Source organism: Trifolium pratense, linkage group LG7, assembly GCF_020283565.1.
Source record: "Trifolium pratense cultivar HEN17-A07 linkage group LG7, ARS_RC_1.1, whole genome shotgun sequence".
Lineage (NCBI taxonomy): Eukaryota > Viridiplantae > Streptophyta > Magnoliopsida > Fabales > Fabaceae > Trifolium > Trifolium pratense.
In genome coordinates, this window is record NC_060065.1 from 2,920,387 (window position 1) to 2,931,975 (window position 11,589).

Genomic DNA, 11,589 nt, shown 5'->3' on the forward strand with positions numbered 1-11,589 from the left:
GGGAGGAAGAAGATGAAGGTGGGTGTGTTTTTATGCATGAAGAAAGGTTTTTGGGCCCTACAATTGTAACGTGTCATAAATGGAACCAAATGCTAAAATTTATAATGTACTACAAATTAGAAGGTACATTAATATTTTGGGACCGTTTATATCAACGCACAAAGTTTAATAATATTGGGTGTATGTAATATATTGAAAAATGGTAAATATAGCGAAGAGATTTAATCACGAAAGAATCATGACACAATATAATTAGTTACTCACACCACTACATTGGTGAATTCCGCCAAATCTAAAACTAAATGAAGATGCCCTAACTTGTATCACTTGTGCTACATGTTGGTTTGAGTGTTATAATATATGGGATGGGATGAGATAGAAGTTCTATTTTTACACATGATCTAATCATGTCATTATTTTTTATATTTTATTATTTTAAAATGAACTTCCATAGGAAATTATGGGAGACAACCGATTTAATATCATTTCATATTTTTATATTAATTTTTATTAAAATAAATTTACATTGTAAATAAATTTTAATAATAATAAGATCTTACCAAAGAATTAACCTTATTATTATTATTATTATTATTATTATTATATTTAAAAAGTGAAGAACAATTTGAGCCGTGCTGGAGTTTTAAAAAGTGAAGAACAATTTGGGCCGTGTTGGAGTTTTAAATAATTTTTTTGGTACATGAGTTTTACATAATTTTACCAAAGGTCAAAACAAATATTTACAAAAATGTATAAATATTATAGTATATTTACATCCAATTTTGGTAAACATAGTTGTTCAAACTAGCAATGCTCGTTCAAAATATAAATTGTACAAGGGATAAATTGTTAAAGGGTCATGTTACTTAAGGGTACTAGTTAATTAAGATTGTAAAAAATATTAGCAAAAAATTTGTATTAGAAATGACCTTTTCTAATTTTAAAAATGTAAATTTATCAACTTTCAACTCAAAGTTTGCATATTATAGTTTCCTTAATAAACCAAGTGTCTTTAAGGAAAATAGCATTTTCTATGGACAATATATGGCACTGAATTTGAGTATGGAATCCGATCCGAAAAATAAAGTAATAATGCAGAGGTTTTCAATTAGTTTTTTTAGGGTGGAATTCAGAAACAACTTCGGGTTTGAGTTTAGGGGGTGTATTGGATTAAGATTTCACAAGATAATTTTAACAAAAAAAGTCTTGAAGATTTTAAATGACTTTGTGGGATTGTATTGATTTTATGGGATTTTAGAAGACTTTTTTGAAAGTCTTTTTACAATCAAGATTCTTAACATAGGAATTTGTGAGACTTTATAGCACAGACTTTTGAGATTTAAATGACTCAATAAATTCAATATAAATATTTTCTAAAATAATAATGAATCAATCAATGAAAAAGAATCATTCCTTAAAAAAATAAAACAATCATGAATATCAAATAAATGGATATTAAACAAAAAAATGTAAAAATTAATAAAAAGATGCATAAACGTTGAAAAAAAATTAATAGGTTGATGAAAAAACAACCATGAATCATAAAAAAAAGTGAATAGTTGCATAATCATTTTTTTTTGTTGCAAAAAGTTACAAAATTATGTTACAGAATTTTTTCAAAGTTGTAAAATTATGTTACAGATTTTTTTAAGTGGCATATATGTATGAACGATGAAGAAAAAACCATATGAGTAATCAGTATGCATGTAGCTTATAAAAAGTGAAATCATGAATTAATGAATTATAAAAATAAAAAAAAAAAAATCGATTGCCAGCAATAATCAGTATGCCTATAGACTGTCATTCAAAGGAAAAATTGATTGTGAATAGATCGTATGAGAAAGAATTTGGTAATATTCCTGTTCTGCAGAAGATGAAGAGAGAAAAAAAAAAGTCTTGGAAGATTATAAAAAGTCTCATGGGTTGGAGTGGGATTGTTGGATGAGTGTTTTGTGTGTATTTTTAACAAAAAAGTCTGTCAAAATTCATTCCAAATAAGAATCTATCAAAATCCGTAGACTTTTGAATACCAATAGATATTTTAAAAGTGGTATGAAATCTTAATTGAATACCAGCGGATTTTGTTGCCCTGAAAAAAAATCTTAATTGTCTTGATTGAATACCACAAGATTTATTTGACTTTTGTAAAAGTCTTGATTGAATACCTCAAGACTTTTGTATCATAAAAAAGTCTTTTAAAATCCTTTGAAATCTCAATGGATAATGGAATGAATAATTGAGAATAATATTTTTTTTTATTTTGAGTTAATATGATATTGGTACGAAGTTTCCACCGTCGTTAGCGATGACTAATTTCCATCGGGGAATTTGTGGAGCACACTTCATCTAACCGAATTTTTTTCCGTATGCATGAGCCATGAATCGAACTCCTCACCACATGTTTAAGGGGAACAAAATTCTTACAATTTGGACCGATTCATTGTTGGTATTGAGAATAATAATTTAAAACACCACGATTAGCTTTTGATTTCCGTTCATGTGTAGGAAACATAACGAATTTTATCCTCAATCAAACTGGTGATGCCAAGTTGAACAAAAAACTGATATGGTGAAGCCAATATATTCCTCTACGTCTAAAATCAACCAATTATTATTAATTTATTATAATAATTATTTTCCTATTTTGTTCTCTGTTTCTTCTTTTCTGCTTTTGCCGCATGGGGTACTTCACATACGACAAGCATAGACACACACATACGGATACGTATGCAGTAGTACTAGTAAATAGTAATTACTAATTGGTCTTTGCTGTAAAAAAAATTAATTTCTAACATACTTTTATTTTACTGCAACAAACTTTGTTGCAGGTTGGAAATTTGTAGTATTTTGTAGTGTAGGAATAAAAAAGAAATAATGTTTTGGCATTGCATGTTTTGTTTTGTTTAAGAGAAGCAAATGCAAATGCATGCATGTTTGATTCTAAATTCACAACCCAACTACAGTCTATATATAGACGAACCATATGAAGCATCCAAAGGCCCAAACATTCCCTTGGTTACAACAGAGGAAGCAAGTTTTCTTTCGCATCTATTGTAGGCCCCACACGTTTTCTCTGCATGCCTCTTCTCTTTGCTTATGTAGTACTACTACTACTCTCCTTGTAATAATTGTTGTAGATTTGTAGTATTATCACTTGTTGATATTTGCTTAGAGGATAGATTTGCCCCTACAAGCAATAAAACAAAGATGAAACAAACAATATTAAAAATTAATTAATTCATTAATCACAGATTAGTTGCCATGTATTTTGATATGGCCTCTTTTTTAAAATAAAAAGTAGTTGAGTTCCATCCTTGGATTTTATTGAGGAACAAAAGGTCAAATCCACAAATGGATATTATATATATCACACTTTTTTTCTTCCCATTCTCACCTTTATAAAGATTATCTTTTTTTTTTTTTTTATCAAGTAGTTTGGTGACTAAAATTTCATCTTTTAAGATAAATAAGTGAGAGTATCAGGATTCAAACCCTGATTCTTGCAATATTATGCAATGTCCCTGCCAATCGAGTTATGTTAACAGGAATAAGATTATCTAATTCTACTTCGTGGATATGCATATGTACGTACATGTGTGAATATATGGATAGGGGTTCAGTGCAGTCGGGAATTCACCGACTGCAGTGCAGTCGATCACATGTAGACGGTCTAGATTTACTGACTGCATGCAGTCAACTTCACTGAATCCAAATCCGTGAATATATGTATGGATTATAGAGGTAGGTGTTGGTGACATGGAGGGACCACATATGGAGTGTGGTGTTAATGGAGAATGATGGTAGTTGGCCGTATGTATGAAGAAGAGACAGATGGGAGATGGGAAACATTAGAGAGATAATTAAGTGCCCCAATTACAAGCATTTAATTAATTAATTAATTGTGTCCAAAAAGGGTATGAGATTATGAGGATTCTGTCTGTGGTAGAGGGAGTACATGGTGTTGGTGATTGAATATGAGGAAACAATACATGCACCAGAATAGATTACTAAGTAGCACCTCTCATTTTCACTTGCACTCTGAGCACCTTTAATTAAGTTTGTTTCATTGTATATTCTAAGGAAAATTGATTAAAATTCTCTGAATCATAAGGCCACCCCATGTCAGATTCCATTACTTGTAGCTCATTGTCAATGAAAGACATGTATCATTGTGAGGGAACCCAATGCTCTGATAATAAAGCAACAGCAAAAGTTCTGACAATGAACAATTTTAAAAACTCAGTCTCTTCCAATGAATGAATTAAACACTTAATAATTCGAATATAACCCATCTGGAATTTAGCATCCTCTTTGTAATGGGAAAGTGCTGTTGAGGAAATTCAGAGATCCCACCAAGGGATTTGATTTAATTCTTTACTATAACACGTAAAAGTTCAAGATCATGTAATGATGGCATTCAGATTTACTGTGGTCTATATCTTAAACAAGTTGTCTTATTGGGGACCAGATAGATTTTTTTTCTAACCCAGCAAGCAACTAAAATGTAAATGAGTCGTTCATGTATAGTCACAACATTTGAACACAGTGGGATGCTCATCGACTACCTGAGTCCAAACTCGATACTCCCAATTAATTCAACCTTCATGGAAGCTCGTTGACTACTTGAGTCCAACTCTTTAATTAGATGTGGGGTGCTTATGACTGAACACTAATACTCTGGATATTACAGATTAACTAAAGAAACTATAGCTATGTGCAAATTGTTCACTTTATCCTCTTATCAAGAATTAACACTAATTAACCATGGACTATAATTAACCTGCAAAATCTATCCAAACATAAATTAGTATTGCAGGCAATTCCAGTTGTGCAGCTGGCACATGATTCAAAAATTGGATCACTAGTAGTTAGGACAAATGATGATATAAAGGTTGGTATTTTTTAAATGCTCTTTGAGTCTTAGTAACAGGAATTGTACGAAGAATTGAAAGCAAATCAGACTTTCATGAAGAGTGAAATATGTACTTAACATGAGAATTTATTCTATGGTTCAAAAGAAGCAAAATAAATTAAATGTCCACATTAAATGACCATTATAAATCAAAACCCTTGGCTGGTTGAATAATTGTGCTTCAAAGAAAAAAATATACTCATATGCCTAGGAGTATTTAAACCATGTCTCAAGCAAGGTTTGGACACAATTAGCATATTCACTATTGGCCACTAAGCACATTCATGAAACTAAAACAAACATATCACAGCAAATTCTAAGATTCCGATACATCAATGCTTGAAGCACTGATGCACAGCATTACCTCAACAAAAAGAATTTTTCATGTGGAATAATTCCCAATCAGCAGCAACTCATCTTTGTTAGAAAGGATGTTGCCTGAGTAATTTTGGAACCAATAGAAGATGCCCTACATACTTTCCTACTACATTTAACCTTTAAAAGCAACATCTTTCACAGGTGGGACAGATTTACAATGAAGAAATTCCCCACTGAGTTCAGATAATCTAATCAATATTTTGGTGATAGCTTTTATGATTACATTTGAGTTGCCAGGATGTTTGAAAAAGCAGTGCAATATGAATTGCTTCTTTTACATTGTTCGGTAATCCTTGTACATCAAGAGTATTCATTCTTTCTTACCGCCAGTACATGGTCCCCCATGGTTAACGAAACAGATATTCTCACTGTTTTAAACATACCACTCACTCATCAAGATCACTAAGAAGAAGAAAACAAGGAAAAAGTCTGAAGTTTCCAAAACTTCAAAAAGTAATAGCACTCTAAATTTAGGTCATTGGTTTTAAATAATGACCAACCAGATGAAAACGCATCAATGTATTCCATTATTCATATTAGAAAGAAAAAATATGGGGAGGGAGGTTTTTTGTGAAAGGAAAACTCAAGAAAATAAAATAAAATAAAAACTACTAATAAAAGTAAAACATAATTATATACAAATTATTTCTACCTGTTCAATTTCATAATCCCTCTTCAAAAGAAATCTGTACCAAAAGCAGAACGAACAACTCATACTGGGCTTCTAGGCTTTTGAGCACCGGTTCGGGGAATAGCCAAGACAGCTATGAGTCCACTAGCAAGGGCTGCAACAGCTGCCACAGCAAAGGCTGGAGAGTTTCCTCCACCAAATAACTGATCCCATGGTCCACTTCCTAAGGACACTATCATCTGTTTCAAATATGAAAAATATATAAACTCCGTAGCTAAAACAAATACAAATCCCATGCGGCCATGCACCACTAAAATCCTTTCTTAAAAAGTTTTCGTCAAGTCGTCATTAAATTTGTCGCTTGAAATGGGATGTTTGGGAGAAAACAAAAGTGCAAATAAATTGTACATCAAATTTGTATGACAAAGGATATACCTCATGCCACTCTAGCTAAATCTCAATGCCTTTCTGTCTCCAACAATATCTAATTCTAGACATTGATGGATCACAAATATGAATACATTGAGACCACTATTTAGCACTGCATATGATTTTCACATACAAAGTGGTAATCATTCATGAACCTATTGATTAACCAAAGCACAGTGGATTCTGAACAAATGGTATTGACCAGTATGTAACTCATCTTATTGAGTATTTAGTAGTTCTTCTAAGTGAAGGCGCCAGCCAGATATATTGTATCTCAGTAGCAATTTTAATTGTTTGAGTTGTGCTAAATTTTCTTTTTAAGGTGAATATCTCTGGAGCGAAATGCCCATGGTCTTGAGTGTTCTTTCTTATCCTTAAATATTTCATGTGATAAGAATTTCTCCATGACTCCAGACCTCCAGTGTCAGACCATGGTTTCTCTAACAAAATCTTCTCCAGAGATATGTAAAGCTTGTGACCTTTATTTATTTATTTATTAGTATTTTTTTTTGCACTTTTGTTGAAGGGGATTTATTGTTGTATTCATATTCCACTCTTCTATCCAATAATTTATTCTCTAGTCATGTAACAATGAACAGATTGTAATAGTCATGCACTGAAAAGATGAGAGTGTGAATGAGTTCAGTATATCAAATGCTGAAACACTAAACATGGATACTTTTAAAAATGAGTTATGTTCGTGTGGAGTGCAGATTCTCTGATTCTCTCCCATTAAACGTTTCTGCAGTTAAATTTGGACCATACATTATTTTATTTTATTTTGCAGTTGATTTATGTAATAAAAAAACACATTGAATGGTGAGGATCTCCACTGGACTCCCTCCAGTGAAATCCTCACGGGAGAGGATCCCTGTCCGTCTGTGTGAGACCCTTACTGGACAGTTGTACCAGAGAAGACATGACACTTCAATCATAATGAGACGCTCTAATTTTTTCTGTCATAATTCCCTATTGATTTTCATGTTTCTTATTCACAGCGCATCCCAAAAGTCATAGAAATCTGGCCCCAGCATGAAACCCACTGTGCTTATAGTTTTATTTAGAGAAACCCATTGAGAGAGACCTAAAAGTCTCATATTTGGATTTTGGCAACTTCATAGTACAGGATTGCAGATATCTTGCTGCCTGTTGCCACTAAGAATATTAGAAATTTAGAAGACAACATGTATCAACCTCAATTAATTGATTATTCAAATTATAATTTTTTATCCAGTGATGAAATTGTGAGTGGTCACCTCAAGACTCGGGACCATTTCTCACATTTAATTCAAGAGAATATGTTTTGATTATTTAAGCTAAATTAGTTTACTTAAACAACTATTGGGAATGCTAAGCAATTCCACGAATCTTTGTTTTTAGAATTTAAGCTAAATTAGCACACTAAACAACTATTGGAAGTGCTAAACAATTTCACAAATCTACATTTGGATCTCTGTCCAGGGGTGGAGCATTTAACCGTTAAAAAAGCAGATATTCTAAAGAGGCAATACCTGTGGGAGCACGATTGCAAGATTTAGCACTCCCATTGACAATCCTGAAAGTACCAACAATTAATATAAATATTTATATTTATATACATATATCCAAGAAAGAATAATAAGGTATCAATCCTGCCCACCTTGGCCGAGCCCCAATGACTGAATATGCGTAGAAATTAAGGCATATGGAACACTGTAAGTGATCTGAAATAATCAAGCTGATTAAATTAAATATAGAGCTCAATACACATACATTCTTAAACTTAAGCATAACCAATGGGACCATTTCCAGATTCATTTTGCATCACATTGTGGCCCTCAAACTAAAAGTTTAAGAAAACATGCAAGGATTGAGTTGAGAAGATTATGCGGCCAATATTCAGTCAGCAGTCAAGAAACTTCACATGTACGAGCCACTGAAATTTTTTAAAAGAAAAATGCTAGAACATAATATATGAAGATTTTAAGGAACTAGGAGAACAAAAGGGTCACCGTTTTGGGGAACGAGATTATATGGCCAAAATCAACTACGTGACACACTTCATATCTACGATTCGTAGACTACGAACATTTGATATTTCAAAAAAATATGTGCAAAAGGACTGAAGTTGATTTGGAGGAACATAAGAGACAGAAAATGAACAAACAATATGCTTTTAGCGGTAGATAAAGCAACTTACTGCCAGTGGAAACCCGAGAATGGTAAAGATTGTCAGTGCATATATCACGATTCTGGTGGGCGGTAGATCTTTGCCTAAATAACCAATGGTATTTGCCACATAGGTTACTACAAGCATTGCTACAAAGCAGATGGCCATTAGGATGTTTGCAACTCCCCACACAAACCCAGGCCCCCGCTTCCTGCATAGCCTCTCCATGAGTAATGATGTTATTCCAAGAACAACTGAATTAAGCAATAAACCAAGTGCCCCCATTCTAACTCCGGTATCATAACTAGTGCCTCCGTTTGGCTCACCGCCATAAATTTCTCGGCCCATCCAATCGGTATCAAATAGAAGAAATGGAAACCACGCAATCCATGTTAGAGCAGTAACAGACAATATTACCCATATAGGCTTTGAAAAATATCTGAATGTCCCAAATAGCTCCCACAGAAAAGCTTCTTCCGCACTACCACCTGACTCTGCTGCTTCAGCATTGGCTGCCTCACTTGACCCTAGAGGCACCTCATTAGCTGCCATGATACTGATATAGGTGGTGATCAGAATGAAAATAATGTCCAGAAAGAAAGCAGACTTGAGATTCGCACAACTAATATTGCATGCAGGGGTAAGCGTGAAAGGAAAGACCTTGTACCAACCACTGTATGATCCAGTTGCATATCCAAGAATGTTACCAATAGCCATAAATAAGGAGAAATAAGCATTTGCGACACGTGTCCTTCGATGATCCTTACCTTACATTTCAAAGAAGAAAAAGATAGATTAATAAAACATGAAGGATGTCAATGGAGTAAATCAGCATTTTAGTCTACAAAATCGTAAGGGTGAGTGGTCGGATAATTTAGTCCCTCAAATTTGTAAAATGACAATTTAGCCCCCTTAAATTAAAAAACATCAGTCAATTTAGTCTTCCGCCAAAATATAGTCCTCTTGAATCATCTAAAAATTTGTTGTGCAAATATAGTCCTTTAGAACTATCTATCAAATGTGGGATATGATAGTTCACCTAGTCTTAGGAAGCTCCATTCTTAGAAAAAGACCTTGTTCACCTAGTCTTAGGAAACTCCAATCTTTAGAGGTAAATATGATGATGTTGAAATAGCAGATTATATAAGCATTATCTAGTAGAGTATTTATATAGTATGTCAGTATAATACAAAAAATTATCTAATTTGACACTATGAGTCTCCTTAAATTGAAGAGTTATAAAAAAGGACTCTACATTCTATACATTTTCTCCTTGGAATCAAATGATAAAATCTACAAACAACAGCATATTTCACAATGACACGAAACAGTGTGCTTCTTGTCAAAACCTCTGCATTTAACATAAAGTAGTTCAATCTTTAGCACTTTCTAAAATAGGAGTTTCAAGTTACGGTGAAATACATGTTATCATAGAAATTCAACAGGGAATAACGGTGCAAAGAAGAAAAAGTAATGAGAACTAAACAAAACAGGCAAGGAAAAAATCTTTTTAAAGGAAGTGTCCTCTACATAAAGATCCCTTCAAAATCAACAGCAGAAACATCATTTGCCTTTTTAAATAAATTAGGTGTCTAATCCACTAAAAGAGGTGCATGACAGAGAAATCATCTTTCAAATAATCAAGTGAGTAGCAATGATTGCCAGGTTAGCATCTCACGCATTCTGATATAAACTATACACACTGTTAAGGGGGATCACAGAAAGCAGTTGGAATTCACAAAACCTAAGAAATGATTTTAGACCTAAAATTTCTAAGACCCATGAACATGTTCTAAAACACTTTAGAAATCAATATTTTGCCAATTGTTGTCGTAAATGGTAATCATTAGAAATTTAGAAAAAAAACATTCACGAATATTCTTAGAATTGGGTATTGGGCCTAACTCAACCCTACAAAACCGGCTTGTAAGGTGAGGATTGCCTCTCACTTATAAACTCTTATCCAGGCCTGTATTTTGGTAAACAGACATACATGCTAGCTCATCGCTTGAGAAATAAATGGAAATCACATTGTAACATAGAGACGCACACACAACACAACATTCGGTTGTCTTTGTCTTTCAAGTCAATTGACGTTTGTTGTCATGCATTTATGACATTTGCAGATAACCAACTTTACCTAGCATCTCACAACAATGAGAGAAATACAACACAACTAAACATCCAGCACTATACAATACCATACAATATATAATCTCATTTATAAAAACAAAAACAAAAAACAAATGCACAATTCAATGTTACTTACTCAATTAGCATTTGATCAGAAAATAACAAAACAAGTTCAATTAGGGTTTTCATTCAACAAATTGCAATTACAACTGATTTCAGATCATAACATTCATATGGATGAGAAAAGCTCACCAGTGAGATCACCAAGCAATGCTCTACAAGGACCTTGAGTAACATTATTAGCAACATCCAAAATCCAAAACCCGAAAACAAAAAACCCCACCGCGGAACTTCGATGTTCCTTTGTATCACCAAATTTCCATCCCAAATCAGCAGCATGACCAATAATAAGAACAGAAATAACTATAAACACAGCTCCCCCGAAAATAAACGGTCTCCGACGACCGAATCGACTAGTACACCGATCACTCAAATGACCAACCACCGGTTGAACAAGAAGCCCAGAAAGAGGCCCACAGAGCCATATAATGCTAGCCCAAGCGTGAGGGATTCCGAGCTGTTGAACATAAGGGGTTAGAAGAGAGAGCTGTAAAGCCCAACCAAATTGAATACCACCGGCAACTGAAGCTACTCGGAGTAATTTGGTAAGAGGAACTCTTGATTTGGATCGAGGTTTGGTTCGAACCGATGAGGGTCGAGTTTTGGAGCGGTGAGATTGGCGATTGTGTTGACGGTTAGTTTCTGGATTCGGCATTGTGAGTTGTTGTAGTGTTTTTGTGAATTGTTTTTTGTCTTCATCTTCGTCTCTAGTTTGAGTTTGAGATTGAGAACAAGAACTTTGTGACCGTTTCTTAAGGGCATCACACGCAAGAATAGGATGATGAGAGAGAAAGCGTATAGAAGAAGATGTGGCGGGTTTTGGATTTATATTCTCTT

General features: G+C 33.6%; 1 protein-coding gene across 3 annotated transcripts; it reads right to left on the minus strand.

Moving 5' to 3' along the window:
• Positions 1–2,917: 2,917 nt before the first annotated feature.
• Positions 2,918–11,589, minus strand: LOC123893638 (sucrose transport protein SUC4-like). Of its 3 annotated transcripts, none has more exons than XR_006803523.1 (6): positions 10,885–11,589; positions 8,530–9,266; positions 7,990–8,053; positions 7,862–7,905; positions 5,943–6,160; positions 2,918–3,187 (listed from the first exon to the last, which is right to left on the minus strand). XR_006803523.1 is itself a non-coding variant. In XM_045943404.1 (5 exons), exons 1-5 carry the CDS (start codon positions 11,405–11,407, stop codon positions 6,002–6,004), a joined length of 1,527 nt encoding a protein of 508 aa, XP_045799360.1. In that variant the 5' UTR covers positions 11,408–11,589; the 3' UTR covers positions 5,532–6,001. The 3 variants fall into 3 exon arrangements, 1 of the variants encoding a protein (XP_045799360.1); XR_006803522.1 differs by lacking the exon at positions 2,918–3,187 and adding an exon at positions 5,532–5,658; XM_045943404.1 differs by lacking the exon at positions 2,918–3,187 and having other exon boundaries at positions 5,532–6,160.

Bases quoted from the DNA above. Each gene is read 5' to 3' on its own strand.
- LOC123893638 (XM_045943404.1), bottom strand. From the start codon at position 11,407: ATGCCGAATCCAGAAACTAACCGTCAACACAATCGCCAATCTCACCGC. The intron at 9,267-10,884 runs GTGAGCTTTTCT...TTGAAATGTAAG, and splicing joins ATTGCTTGGTGATCTCACTG to GTAAGGATCATCGAAGGACA. The intron at 8,054-8,529 runs GTAAGTTGCTTT...TGATTATTTCAG, and splicing joins TTCTCGGGTTTCCACTGGCA to ATCACTTACAGTGTTCCATA.